Source organism: Paramisgurnus dabryanus, chromosome 22 (genome assembly GCF_030506205.2).
Source record: "Paramisgurnus dabryanus chromosome 22, PD_genome_1.1, whole genome shotgun sequence".
In the NCBI taxonomy this organism is placed as follows: Eukaryota; Metazoa; Chordata; class Actinopteri; order Cypriniformes; family Cobitidae; genus Paramisgurnus; species Paramisgurnus dabryanus.
The window spans coordinates 3,126,388-3,141,606 of record NC_133358.1 but is presented as its reverse complement, the minus strand read 5'-3'; the positions used below and the strand labels follow the sequence as shown (position 1 = coordinate 3,141,606).

Below are 15,219 nucleotides of genomic sequence, written 5' to 3'. Positions count from 1 at the left end.
TGTAGGCTATTTATTTCAGTAACGGTGGGAATGTACAGCAGATTTTGTAACAAAAACTTTTATACGTGCCTACCCAGGGAAATATTAGCTGGAATATAAATATGTGACAACGCACTGTCTCATCCATATACAGGATTGCTTTTTCCATATACAAGACAAAGATTTCATTTAATTCTTTTCAGATCGCATAACACAGCTTTTGCAAACGTATGGGGTTACTGGGTTGTTTTCTGCACCGCACATGAGCTCTCCGCCATGGTTTAGACTGTGACCCTATCATCTGATAGTCCGCACCATCGTAATAACTAAGACGTGAGTCCTGATTGGTCATTCTCACTTCCGTTAGTCTTTTGGCATGCCCGCTCCACCTTGCGTCACTCTCGGGGCACATTCATTCATCAATCTTCTTTCAAGCAACGAGCCTCCGTCCAGGGTCCAGCTGTCCCATACACTGTCTAAAAGAATAAATAGATATGGTAAGGACTGTTGTTCATTTGTAATATTTGTTGTGTCGTAAAAGATGGGCTGACCGTCGATCGCTTTTCTAATCATAGTTGTATTTACGATTATGTGGTTATAATTTCGGACCGTTTCATGGATCCATCCATCAAAGGTATGATACACTACAAGTTGTTAATAACAGTTTACTATAGTGTACCTTGTAAAAGGATAAATTGACAAGACGCAGTGACATTAATAGAGTTAACTGCGCTGGAAAAAAGTTTCTGGTTAGTTCGTTGTCTAGTTTGATGTCAAGCAAACCTGTTGGGGCATTGACAAACATTACATCCTTTCCTTGCATTACTGATGCTTATATCTTTAAGAGGATTTATGCAAACAATTTTTTGATCATTCATATAACATTATTTAGTCTAGATACAAAATTTCGCTACACAGTCTCACGAAAATACTCTGTAGAAATGTTCAAGAGCTATCTGGCTGCTTAACACCCATAGCCTATTTAAACTTTTCTTAAGTTAAAATTGTGTTAAAGAGAGATGTGTATATTGGATAAATCTTAGATGACATAATTGCACAGAAATACGAGAACTGTATGTGCATGAAAAAGACACTTCTGACTTTACTAATGCAGAATGTGAGCTGTTGTGAAATTGTGCTGTCAGGGTTTTCTTTATCCTATTGTGTTGCATGGGATAAGAGCTAGAGAAAACCATTTCTTTGAGCAAATTCAAAGAAGGATGCTGTTTTGTGTTTTAAATCAGTCCCATCAATGAGGTAATAACAGTTTTGCATTGGTCTTGTGCTTCCCATATCAGTGTCATTAAATCTTAAGTTTATGAGCAGTAGATGAAAAATTGTCATCTTTTTTAGTTATGATTTAAAAATTATTTTTTATTAATTTTCTGTTTGCACCTAAGCTAGATAGTTGGGTATTATAATAACTTGTTCAATTTCTTCCTGGACATGTAATCATCATTCAGAATCCGTATTCATTAAATTCACCCATCTGACTTTTTGGACCTTTCCAGTTGTGTTCAGACATGTAAGGTTTTGGAAGTGAGAGAATAAAACATCAAGGAGTTTTCAAATGATCGCCCTCAGCAATTTTGATTCACTCTTTGTTTCACCTCTTAACACACACACACACACACACACACACACACACACACACACACACACACACACACACACACACACACACACACACACACACACACACACACACACACACACACACACACACACACACACACACACACACACACACACACACACACACACACACACAGCTCTTTCTGCTGATTAAAGAGAAATTCAAGCAAGCATTTGGGGTTTAAATGACAAAACAAGCTCTCCTTAACTCACAGACCATTTTGATTAATTTACATACCTTGAATCTGAAAAAGCTCAAGTGTTTAAAGAGTCATCATACCATTGTCAGAAAGGGTGAGTTATAGATCTATAATGTTCATTGAACTGCCTGTGTGCTCTGGGATCATTTTTCTTGAAGCCAGCATACTTTGTAATCTGAATGTCTATGTGTTGCTATGTGTAGATACATAAATGGGAAATGGAAGGTCACTGAGACCCAAAGCCAACACAAAGCCTGGATTCTTAGTTGTTGTTGTTTTTTTGCTCTTGTGTTACAGGACCATTTTGAAGCAATTGACAAGCTGTTGAACTCTATAGTGGATAGCCTTTTTGGAGAAAGAGGTTTGTGCCTTCTGTGTATTTTCTATCTTTCTTTTGTGAAAACATACATAATATGTTTTGAACATCTTAAAAGACTTAGGCTTTGTTTGCACTACACTCAAATCCTATTTGAATTTCAAATTGTGTCTGATACGACTGACTCTCCACACTTTCAGCTGCAAGTGATAAAATCTGATCTGTTGGTTCAGGGATAGTCTAGTAGTCTATAGCCAGAGTATCTACATCAGTTGCCATAGTAATGATGTAAGGATCAGAAAAACTACAAGAGGCTTTCTCATACAATGGATAATGGCTGTCAGGGTGGATAGAGAGAATAAAGAACTACTTTACAAAGTAGGGGTGCACCGAGCAAAAACGCGGTTAGTTGTAACACGGACTGTTTCTTGCTAAAGTTGTAACACGTTGTTGCTAAAGGTTGAGCGTTTTATTTTTCTGGTATTTTTTTCACGCAGCCAAAAGACGATCTCCCGCAATTGGGATTTTTAACGCCAGAATATTAATGGAGCGGAGATTGTAAACGGAATGATCCCAGGTCAACAGACTGTTAAGATAACTGGGTAAATTACCGTTAATAGCTTTGTAAATAAAAATATGCCAATGGAACCATCTACGCAAACCTAAAGAGCTAAAACCAGTTGCCTCATAGTGATGACAATGATGAGTACATGACTTGGCGTTAGTAATGAACCGTAATGCACCATGGTAAACTGTGTCAAGTGTATGCAGCAATGTAGAAGCAGTATGCATATAAATAACATCCCCGTAGTCCAACACTGGTAAAAAAGTGGCACTAATCAACTTCCTCACTAATTTCTCAATATGAACTTTAAAAGTTAGCTTTTCATCAATCCACAAACCAAGACATTTATAAGATGAAACATTTTCTACACACTTCCCATCCAATGTGAAAATGGATTGGGCGGTTGATGAGGGTGCTATGCGAGACTTTGTATACTGCATCACCTTAGTTTTACCAGCATTTACAGTTTTTCTGAATTGCTAAAACACATTTTTTGAAACCATCACTCATTTTCTCAAAACCTTAAACACAAATCCCAATTTTAAACAAAATTCACAGAACCCCTGACTCTTCTAGCAAAATCAAACAATTCCTTCAAAACCATTTCACTTGTACTCAAAATCAAACTAAGCTGACAAATCATACACACATAAGTCTATAATATAAAATACTACAAGCATCCATTAGACACTACCTTAAAAAATGGAAAACACAACATTCAGGACATCTGCTTACAGAAAAATACATGTTTATTGTACATAACAACAAATACTGTTAAAAATCTCTATTACTGTAATCACAAGTTTAGTTCAGTGAATATAGCGAATACTTTACTGTAAGTACTGCAAGTAATAGTAAGTTTTCAATATTACTGTAAGCAGCACTTGTATTTTGTAAAAAGTCAGCAATCCAACTGCAAATTTTGCCAGTTGCATCATCTCTGGTGTCCTTTTCTTCCTCATACTCTTCATCTACCTCTCAGACTGTTTCCAATTCACATAATTGGTAAAAAATACCATTAGATAAAAGTGTGTAGAATTTTGAGTTGTTGTGTTTACTCGATGATAACAGTGTTGTAATTGTGTTCAACTTTTGCCTGCCTGTGTTTAGCATTTATAAAACAAGTGCATTGCAGTGTGAAATGTGTGTTTTAGTGAGAAGTTTGTGTTTAGAATTTTGCAAAAAGAGTGCATGATTTGACAAATGGGTTTAGGCCATTATGAATTTGGTTCAGAGATTGGGGTTTAGTGTTTTAGCAATTCAGAAAAACTGTAATACAAGTCTAAGTCCAATAAAAGTTGCTTGTAACAAATTAAAAGACTGCTGTAGTGATTGATCAGCTTGAGCTAGGTTAGGGGCGGAACAATATAATACTGTGTCATCTGCATAAAGGTGTACTTTGGAATTGTCTACTATAGAGGCAATGGTGTTTATGTAGATGGTAAATAGGACTGGACCAAGGATAGATCCTTGAGGGACACCTCGCCCCAGTGGGGCAGAACTATGCCCATCCACAACAACAATTTGAGTTCTGTTGGCAAGATGGTTTCTAAACCAATCCACTGCCTTAGTGCCCAAGCCAATATCACGGAGCCTCTTAAGCAGGACTAACCCCTACTTAAGAGGCTTCACTACAACTAACCCCTCAGCACTTATGAAAACGTTAACGTTAGCGTAATTCTTGCCTTTGGTTTAAATAGGCTACACACAAATGATTGCTTGGCTGCCAACAAAATAAATGTGCCTGTTTTATCAAAAATCCCTTCAAATTTATTTTTGTTCATATCTTTAATATTGATTAAATAAGGTCACAAGGTCAAGATTGAAATCATAATGAAATGAATGGCTAAAATCAGACTTTGATGCTCATTATCTCAAAATTAGATTTTTGAAACTGTTGTATGGTTATTGCAGACTGGGTCACATATAAAAAATGTTTTTTCATACTGTGCTGCTTTTTCTCACGTATTTAGACATTTGTATCCATGTATAATTGAAATATTGTTAGAAAAAGGCTGAATGAATACCGTGTGCATACCTGTCTATTATAGATCGATATATAAACAATATCCACTTCAAGTATATAGACAAAACAGTATTGAAATATTTGCCTGCAAACTTAATTTTTAGCAAGTGTTACAACTAACCCCCTGCCTATTACAATAAACACCACCTATGTGGTAAGTTGTAACGTTTGCACTTCTGTCACGTTTGGTTTAATTGTCCAACAATGGTAAGTACTAGAAACAAACTCCAAATGTTCATTGGGAGCAGAGATGTGTGTGTTGCTTGTGTAAAAAAATAAATAATCAGACTCAAATATTTTTTGAATGATTGAGCCAAAACCAAAAAGCGTTAGGTTTTGTGCCGCTCTCCCCCATATAAAAACCAAGACTTAGTAGATCTGTCTCCATGTTTAAAATGTAGAACATTCTAAAACTTTTTTTAAGCTACACTCACCTAAAGGATTATAAGGAACACCTGTTCAATGTCTCGTTAATGCAATTATCTAATCAACCAATCACATTGCAGTTGCTTCAATGCATCTAGGGGTGTGGTCCAGTTAAAGACAATCTCCTGAACTCCAAACTGAATGTCAGAATGGGAAAGAAAGGTGATTTAAGCAATTTTGATCGTGGCATGGTTGTTGGTGCCAGACGGGCCGGTCTGAGTATTTTTATAATCTGCTCAGTTACTGGGATTTTCACATACAACCATTTCTAAGGTTTACAAAGAATGGTGTAAAAAGGGAAAAACATCCAGTATGCGACAGTTCTGTGGGCGAAAATGTGTTGTTGATGCTAGAGGTCAGAGGAGAATGGGCCGACTGATTCAAGCTGATATAAGAGCAACTTTGACTGATATAACCACTCGTTACAACCGAGGTATGCAGCAAAGCATTTGTGAAGCCACAACACGCACAACCTTGAGGTGGATGGGCTACAACAGCAGAAGACCCCACCGGGTACCACTCATCTCCACTACAAATAGGAAAAAGAGGCTACAATTTGCACGAGCTCACCAAAATTGGACAGTTGAAGACTGGAAAAATTTGCCTGGTCTGATGAGTCTCGATTTCTGTTGACACATTCAGATGGTAGAGTCACAATTTGGCTTAAACAGAATGAGAACTTGGATCCATCACGCCTTGTTACCACTATGTAGTAGTGATGGAAATTTTCGTTCATTTAGGTGACTCGTTCATTTTCAGTTCGTTCACCAAAATGATTCGTTCAGACTCGTTCACTGATTCGTTCAGTGACCATTTCTTAATTTGTACAAAAATACGCCAATAGGTGGCGAAGATGTGTGTCATTATGTGTTATAAGACAATGAATGACTTTTTGCAAAAACTCATTAGTTTTTAATAAAGCTCAAATTGTGAAATACTAAGGATAATTTTATCAAGTTACCGAATATTTTAAGACACACGTACATTCATAGTACATCTAATCTGGATTTGTTGTAAATAAAGACTCCCGTGCATGCCTCCTCTGGTTCAGTCAGTCATCAGATCCTCGTTCACGAATCATATAATTTCGGTCATGTCGTTCAAGACTTCGTTCAGACGCAGATGACTGATTTAAGTTCGGTGAAAGGGTGGATTAAACTATATAGACATATAAAACTATATTAAACAGAAATAACAATTTTTTCAACAGTAATTACCTTGCTTATCATTTGTATTAAGGTAAATAGTCCGCCTAAACATGGTTACTATAACTTTATTAAAATAAAACCACATGATTCTTTCACAAGATTGTTTACGTTGCACTCGCTATCTATACGATCTCTCTCATTCATTACCCTGTACCAGTCATTCAGTTTGTTTAAGAACGCGATCTCTCTATCTCTCTCTCGTTCGTTCAGACTCAAAACAGCGGCTCGGTCAGTGAAGGGCGTATTCATTCAGTACGTTGAGCCAATCATATGCTCGGCCACAGCTTATACTCGATTGCCATTGGCTCGTAGTTTTGTCACTCTTTGAAGGCGGAAAGAAAGCCGCGCATCATTTGTCCGTGCTCCTCAAGAAGGGAGGGAAATTTCAGTGAACGAGAAATATGAGTCAATGGATGGCGTGAACGAGAACAAAAGAAGAACGATTCGTTCACGAACGTAACATCACTACTATGTAGGCTGGTGGTGTTGGTGTAATGGTGTGAGGGATGTTTTCTTGGCACAGTTAGGCGCCTTAGTGCCAATTGGGCATCGTTTAAATGCCAAGGCCTATCTGAGCATTGTTTCTGATGATGCCCATCCCTTTATGACCACCATGTACCCATCCTCTGAAGGCTACTTCCAGCAAGATAATGTGCCATGTGTCACAAAGCTCGAATCATTTGGTTTCTTAAACATGACAATGAGTTTACTGTACTAAAATGGCCCCCAAAGTCACCAGATCTCAACCCAATAGAGCATCTTTATGGATGTGGTGGAACGGGAGCTTTGTGCCCTGAATGTGCATCCCAACAAATCTCCATCAACTGCAAGATGCTATCCTATCAATATGGGCCAACATTTCTAAAGAATGCTTTTAGCATCTTGTTGAATCAATGCCAGGTAGAATTAAGGCAGTTCTGAATGTGAAAGGCGGTCAAACACAGTATTAGTATGGTGTTCCTATATGGAGCGAGAATTGTGTCTTTATTACATGCGAGAAATTAAATGATCTGAGAGAAAAAAACAGTTTGAGAGAAAATTTTATCACTGATAGCAAAGAAGCATTTCATTAGAAAAAAAATATATTTGAGAGAAAAAGTTTTCAAACCAATTGCAAAAAAAAATAATATTTGAGACTAAAAAAGTTTTGAGAGAAAGTATTTTCTCATGATAGAACATAAAAAATATAAATGTACATTTTTTTATTATTTCTGAGAAAGAAATCTCTCAAAATACTTTGAAAAAAACTCTCAAGTATATATTTTTTGCTATCTGTGAAAACATTTTCTCTAAAAAAAGTGTTTCTCTCAAAATGCTTTTCTTTGCTCTCGGATTTTGCTTTCGCTGTGAAAATTGTGTCATGGGCGGGGCCACGGTTCTATTGGCCAGTCGGGTGAGCATCGTCTTGTCTTGGGAATCGAACTGAATCATTACACCATTGTTCGGTTCACCTTTAGTTGAGCACGGACACTCCAATGTTTGAGTAAGATGATGACACACACAACTCGATGGGTATCTGGCTGAGCAAGTTCAGCATCACTGAAGATTAAACATTAAACATTTTTACTCTTATTCATGAATGAATGTGTATTATATTATTAGCTTGCTAATTGTTAATTAGCCATCATGCTAGGTAAGCATGCAAACTCACCTGGTTTATACTATTTTAAATCAAATGCCAAATGAATGTTTTGATTTAGTTTTACCCCTTATTTAGTGAGAAGTGAGCTAGTGAACTAGATGTGTTGTCCTTAACTCTTTCCCCGCCATTGACGAGATATCTCGTCAATTAAGAGAAAACGCTTCCCCGCCAATGACAAGATTTTCCGTCTTTCCACAATACCGCAACTTTTTATACCCGGAAGTATTGCCCTATGGCAAGCTGCTGCATGTCCGTGTCTGTTTTAAAGATCGCTCTGAATGGGATCTCTATGAAAAGTCCGTCACAAAAATGGAATTGTCTCTGCTTTTTGCTCAAAATATGGTGTTTTTGCAAAAACCTACCCATATTCAAAAGCTGATTGCAAAAGAACCAGTAAAGGTAGGATGAAACGTTTTTTTTTGTTTGAAAGCAGAGGGTCTGTTCTTTCATTTGGTATATTGTATGTTTATATATTTAAAGAAGAACATTTTCTGGAAGGCATTAAACTTTGGTGAAAATCATGAAAAACGCTGGCGCTGGCTGGCAACTTTTTTTAAAAACGCTGGCGGTGAAAGAGTTAAAGGAGCATTTCAACCATAGAAACATTAATCTTTATTAAGAATGTGTGTCATATTTGTAGTCGAAATGTAACATACACTTAGAATTTGGTGCCTATTTGACGGAGAAAAGGGGTGTTTGTAGTCTCACTCCATCAACAAAGATATTGGGCTTCCTTCTTTCAATGATACAAATGATGATTTTTACACCATTGAAAGAAGGAAGTGCAACACTGAAATCTGTATTTTTCCTGTCTCAGCGGCAACTGAGAAAATGATGCATGACCATTCAAAAACATGACTTGGGTTCTAACTATACAAAGCTTAATGCAAATGGGTGAAGTGTCCCTTTAACTAGACACAAGATGTGTTATTTTAACAAATTCGTTTTAAGAGTGTAGGTCAACACATAATGCAACATCCCATGCAAATCACCCCACCCGCATTGTGTGAAGACACGTCCTATTCTGCCCCTGATTGGGTAATACTCGCTGCCATCGTGGTTTAATTGGTTTGTTTCAGGTTCATGGGCCGTGAGTCACGGCCAATCAGAGTTAGAGGAGTGCGGGATGCCGCCTCGCCAGTTCTTTTGGCCGTTTTGAAACAGCTTCTCAGTGCTGCACGGAGTGACAAGAAATACACTTATAGAAGAAAGTAGGGAGACATGCTCCAATAGTCATCTCTAGTCCTTTCATTAATTTCAGGAAGCCTCTATAGTCTACTTTCCTTATAGTTTTAGGTATAGCTTCTGATTGCAAAGCAGTTGGAGAGTTTTTGAATCAATCATAATTTAGCACGAATTTGGCTATATTCAATTAAACCTGCGTTATTTACCGCATTTATCGGATCTTGCTCTTTTAACTGTCTCTCCGTGCGTGCGCGCAGGGAGCGCGAGAAAAACTCAAGACAGCTATGAACTTGGCAGAGAACTTCCCTGAGCCTCGTCCATTAATTGTATATAGCAGGAAAAGTTATAAGTCTCTTCTCAGCGTGAGAAATACAAGGTGTGGCGTGTGACCATGTGAACTAACTGAAATGCGTGTGTTTCACAGTGAATGACTCGAGTATAGGCGATATATTTTTTTCCCAATATACTTATTTGAGGATATCAAGCATTTGTTTAATCTATAATTACTAAGTTATGGATCTGTTTATTTGAAAAGTTAAAAAAATATGGTCCACATCTCACAAGTTCCTCCAAAAGCGTATTTTTTGTGGTCTCAGTCACACTTTGTTGACCTACCCTACTGAAAAATCCAGCCAAGACCAGCATAAGCTGGTGCGCTGTTTTTAGCTGGTCTCCAGCTTGGTTTTAGCTGGTTTTGCTGGTGTATGAAGCTGGTTTTGCTGGTTTGGCAAGCTGGTCTAGCTCTGTTGTGGTCACTTTTTAAGCTGGTCAGGCTGGAAGACCAGCTGGCCCACCAGCATGACCAGCTTTGTCAGGCTGGCAGGACCAGTGTAAACCACCTTAAACCAGCTAAAACCAGATACCAGCCTTTGCTGGTCTTAGCTGGATTTTTCAGTAGGGTATTTATTATTGTCATAGCTGTGTATTCAATATGACCACTTAAGTTGTGATAGTGAGAGACTGAGTGCATCTGTTCACACTGATTTCAATAGCAGCTATCTTATTATAATGTCTATTGGTATCAATCTTAATATTTTTATGAAAACATCTTTTAAGTTATGATATACCACCACTGGCACGCCATCTGGACTGTGGTCATCGTAGCCCTCACGTGTGTGGCCCCCGCTGCGGCAGGCATCCCTTATTTTTCTGTATTGAAGGTGGCAACCCTTCCTCCATGCATACTAACGTTGGTTGAAAGTTGTACAGGAGGTTGTATATGATGAACAAGCAGTTACTCTTCAGGATGCTTTGAGGCTAGTAAGTGCAAAGGTAGAAACTAGCTCACTACTCACTAAATAAGGAGTGAAACTAAATCAAAACATTCATTTGGCATTTGAATTTGAATAGTATAAACCAGGTGAGTTTGCAAGTTTACCTATCATGATGGCTAATTAGCGATTAGCAAGCTAATAATATTATACACATTCATTCATGAATAAGAGTAAACTTTTTTAATGTTTAATCTTCAGTGATGCTGAACTTGCTCAGCCAGATACCCATCGAGTTGTGTGTGTCATCATCTTACTCAAACATTGGAGTGTCCGTGCTCAACTATAGGCAGAGGCGGCATCTATCTAGGTGAACCGAACAATGGTGAAATGATTCAGTTAGATTCCCAAGACAAGACGATGCTCACTCGACTGTATATTAGATTACATTACTGTCAAACGATCCTCCTAAAATTTACACATTGCATTTTTAATTCACAAAATTTGCTTTTACATTTATGAATTTGGCAGATTTTTGGGGTAAGCGACTTACAATGCATGGAAAGTATACTTTTTATCCCTATGTTTGCTCCCTATGATCAAACCTGAAATCTTTATGCTGCTAATACGAGGCTCTACCAAGTGAGCTACGAGAATTTCCGACTACCACTTACATGTAGCTGAAACTTTACACCATGTGTCAATGCTGCACTGTAAAACCTAAAAGTTAACACAACTCAAACCATTTAAGTAAACCGGTTGCATTAGTTTTAAAACACTGTGAACTTAAACAAATTGAGTCATATGCAGTTATGCACTTATTTTTAAGTTCACACTCCTTAAATATAAGTGCATAATTGCACATGACTCAAGTTCACAGTACTTAAATGTATGTGTTTTAAAACTTAAATGGTCTAATGCAGCCGGTTTACTTAAATGGTTTGAGTTAAGTCAACTGTTAGGTTTTACATTGTGTAAGCACGCCTCCCTGTGTTCTATTCTTTAAAAATAACAGAGTGCAACTAAGAGTAATTATGCTTAAACCAACAGAAATTAGCGTTAAGTCGTAGTTTGCCGGAAAGACACTCACCCTTTAGAAAAAAATGAGAATACGTTAGTTTTATGAATGTGGTTGGCACTCCTGTAAGTAACTGAACAGTGTTTGAAGGCAACCATATTAATACAGATCTGACAGCAATATGCTGTTGCTCTGTGAAAAACATGGCCTTTGTTTTCACACTGCGCAGACAGTATTACATTTTCTTTGGTGTGTTTGCATTGGACCATGTTGACGATATGCAAAAGGTACAAACCCCAAGGTAAGCGATGACACGGTAATGGCTACTCTTTTAGCAGAATAACAAACTGTGTCACAAAGCTCAAATCATCTTAAACTGTTTTCTTGAATATAACTATGAGTTCACTGAACTCAAATGGCCCTTGCGGTCATCACAAGAGCAGCTTTGGAATGTGGTGGAACCACATCATTAATACAGCCAATGAGTCTGCAGCAAGTGTGTAATGAGGCCATGTCAATATGGGCCGACATATCACAAAAAAATAAGGCTGTTATGAGGGGGTATGTGGGGTCCAACAGTGTCCTAGCAACTAAGGCATACCTAATAAATTGGTAGTTAACTGTATGTTAGCTTTATCAACACAACTTAAGCAAAACCTTGAAGATGCATGGTTGTAAAGATGCCTTGCTAAAACCTGCCATTCGTCTGTTGTGTATGTAATACATCTGTGTGTTTTGTGTCAGATACTCGCGTGAGAGGATGGCTCCTGTTAGATTCCTACACACCAACCTTCTTCCTCACCATTACCTACCTCTTATTAATCTATATGGGCACAATATACATGAGAAACAGACCAGCATATTCACTGAAAAATGTCTTACAGCTGTATAACTTCTTTCTCACCTTGTTGTCTTTCTACATGCTGGTTGAGGTAAGCAAAAAGTATGTCACAGTAGCAAAGCAACTGATCTGTTAGTGCTGGTGTCCAGTATGCTTTGACCAGTTCATGTTGTGTGTTTCTTTGTGTGTATGTGTGTATGGTAGCTGATATCAGCAGTCTGGTCTGCAGGTTATCGTCTGCAGTGTCAAGGACTGCATGAAGCTGGTGACGCAGACATTAGGGTGAGTAAATGAGGATTCCATAATGTATTTTGTACTACTCTGTAAGATCTTGTTCCAAATTAACAAGAAGTTGTATATTTCTGTTATCATGGGCGTCGGAACCCAAAAAAATTTGAGTGGGTCCAAAACATTTACTGAAGTAGTAAAACATGAAATGGAGTTTCAATTATATGGACTAGTGGATTGAATTTGAGAAAGTCAAGCTTGAACGGAGTTTAATTTATTAGGGCAGTCCTCCAGTGGAATGTATTTGACTGACGGTGCTCTGACAAGTAAACAGACATTTGCGCTAAATTAAAGAAAAAGTCAGTGGGTCCAATATCATTGGTCTAAAAAAGTTGGTGGGTTTTGTCCCATATATAATGGTTCTGACGCCAATGTCTGTAATATTTCTGAAGAAGACTTGGGGCCCTATTTTAATGATCTAAGCACATTGTCTAAACCGCACGGCGCAAGGTCTAAACGGGCGTGTCCGAATCCACTTTTGCTAATTTAATGACAGGAAAAATGGTTTGTGCTCTGAGAGCAGGATCAAAAAGGGTTGTTCCTATTATCCTAATGAGCAATGGGTGTGTTTTGGGCGTAACGTGCAATAAACCAATGAGAGTCTTATCTCTCATCCCCTTTAAAAGCCAGTTGCGCTCGCGCTTTTTAGATGACAGACTTTGTAAACTGAAAAACTAAACAGAGGAAGAAGACCACCAGTTTAAGATTGATTTTAAAAAAGTGTATCTGTATTAAATTTTTTGTGGATTAAAACCTTTAAAAACCTGTTTCTTTTAGTCATGGAAGTAAAATAGGTGGCTTTTAATTGCTGTAAATGTATGGATATCCAACATCATCTTTAAAATAATTTACAAGTATGTAAGAAAATGTTTGTACTCTAAAAATACCTTATTTGTAACAAACAGGAGATAAAGAATATACAAACGTGTCGAGAGCCTTTAGCACTCGGACAGCACCATGAGTTTTTTTTTAAGCATTACTTTAAAAATGTTTCTCGTCTCATCATATCCACAGGTACAGAGTCATCATATACAATAAATCTGTGTTGTAGCATTTAAAAAAACATTCAAAAATAGATAAAATGTTTGCATTTGTTTACTACAGGAGGTGAAGCAGCTCTTTCTAATGTCTTGTTATCGGTCCTTATTTATGTCTGAGAGACTCAATAATAATCGTTTACATTTTAATCCTTTAATTTTTCATATTATAAAAAGGGTTGTGTTCTGCTGCGCATCCATGTGTGTGATAAGCGAACACACATTGTCGTCCAGTATTACGAACGTGCTCATTAAATAACAAAAACAACATTGCCCTGCCTCAAAATAGCAACCTGCAACAATGCGCAAATGCATTTGCTATTTAAACAACGTAGCGCTAAATGACAAAATTATCTTTGCGCCAGGTTGAAACGAGCAAAAGACACTTGCGCCAGGTGTATGATAGAGCCCTTAGTGTTTCCCACAGGTTTTTGAGAGGCTGTGGTGGTGATAGTGACAAGACCTAATAAGCATATATGTGATGTTATCATGTTGTGTTTGCATTTGGTCTAGTGTTGGCACCTGAAATCTGTTTCGCTTCTACTCTCTGATTTGTCACATTATATTGTATTTTAACACAACTGAATTCTATTTTTACATATCTGTTCTGTTGTCAGACATAAAATGAGTAGGCTATAAAATAGTCACTAAACACAACACAGTTACACCTTCTGTTTAATCCAACCAGCCTAACTGCTGCTAAAATCCTGGGCCCGTATTCATAAAGAATCTTAATGCAAAAAGTAGCTCCTAGTGACGCAACTCTAAGAAAATTTTAAAAAATGTGGGTGTTTACTCTTAAAATTAAATAAAAAATCTTAGTAAAGAAAAAAGTAATTCAGAAAGCATCTTAACCCTTAAAAGAGGTCTTAAGGTCAAAATTGTTAGGAGCACAGACGAGGACTTTTAAGAGGCTCCAGAGTTTTTTTAGCAACTGGCAAAGTGGACAAAACACAAAGAGGGAGACAAAAAATGTTGCACACAATGCATGACAGTAAGTTACAGTTTTTCTCAATTGCTAAAACACAATTTCTGAAACCTTGCTCCTTTTTCTGAAAACATTAAACACAAAACCTCATCTTCAAACACTATTTGCAAAACCTCTGACTTCTCTTGCAAAATGAAACTTTCGCCACAAAACAGTTTTACCTGTGTGCAAAATTAAACACTGTTCTTAAAACAGTTTTACCTGTGTGTAAAATCAAACACTGCTCTCAAAACAGTTTTACCTTTGTTCAAAATCAAACACTGCTCTCAATTCATAAACAAAGTGATCAAAATGATATACACTATCAAACAGTGAGTAAACACTACACAAAAAAATAGAAAACACATGGTTCAAAACATATAGTTCTCATGGAGTAAATTTTTACATATTTACAGTGTAACTCTCATTGTTTTGGACAAATTTGATACAATCAAGCAGATGATTATGTACAAATGTTTGCTGTTTGCATTTTCAATTAAATTTTCATGAAAATACATTATTCTGGTTTCTGTTGAATAGTCTTACACGTCAAAACATTTAGGAATTAGTTCATCGTGCATAGCATGAAGTTGTTGACCATATGTGTCATAATCTGTTACTGTAAGCATGAAGCATGTTTTTTATGGGGGGGGGGGGGGTGTAAATGTGAACTGA

The 15,219-nt window shown here is 37.3% G+C and overlaps 1 protein-coding gene across 2 annotated transcripts in view; it reads left to right on the top strand.

Annotated features, from left to right (window-relative positions):
• Positions 1-345: 345 nt before the first annotated feature.
• The window catches only part of elovl2 (ELOVL fatty acid elongase 2), a 42,602-nt gene continuing 27,728 nt past the window's right edge, over positions 346-15,219 (top strand). The window contains exons 1-4 of one of the 2 annotated variants that reach the window (XM_065287997.1): positions 346-476; positions 2,112-2,175; positions 12,156-12,343; positions 12,457-12,534. In XM_065287997.1, the coding sequence (XP_065144069.1) occupies positions 474-476; positions 2,112-2,175; positions 12,156-12,343; positions 12,457-12,534 (333 nt within the window). In that variant the 5' untranslated portion in view covers positions 346-473. Of the gene's footprint in view, positions 477-529; positions 614-2,111; positions 2,176-12,155; positions 12,344-12,456; positions 12,535-15,219 lie in introns of those variants that run through there. The other variant, XM_065287998.2, reaches the window with a different exon arrangement.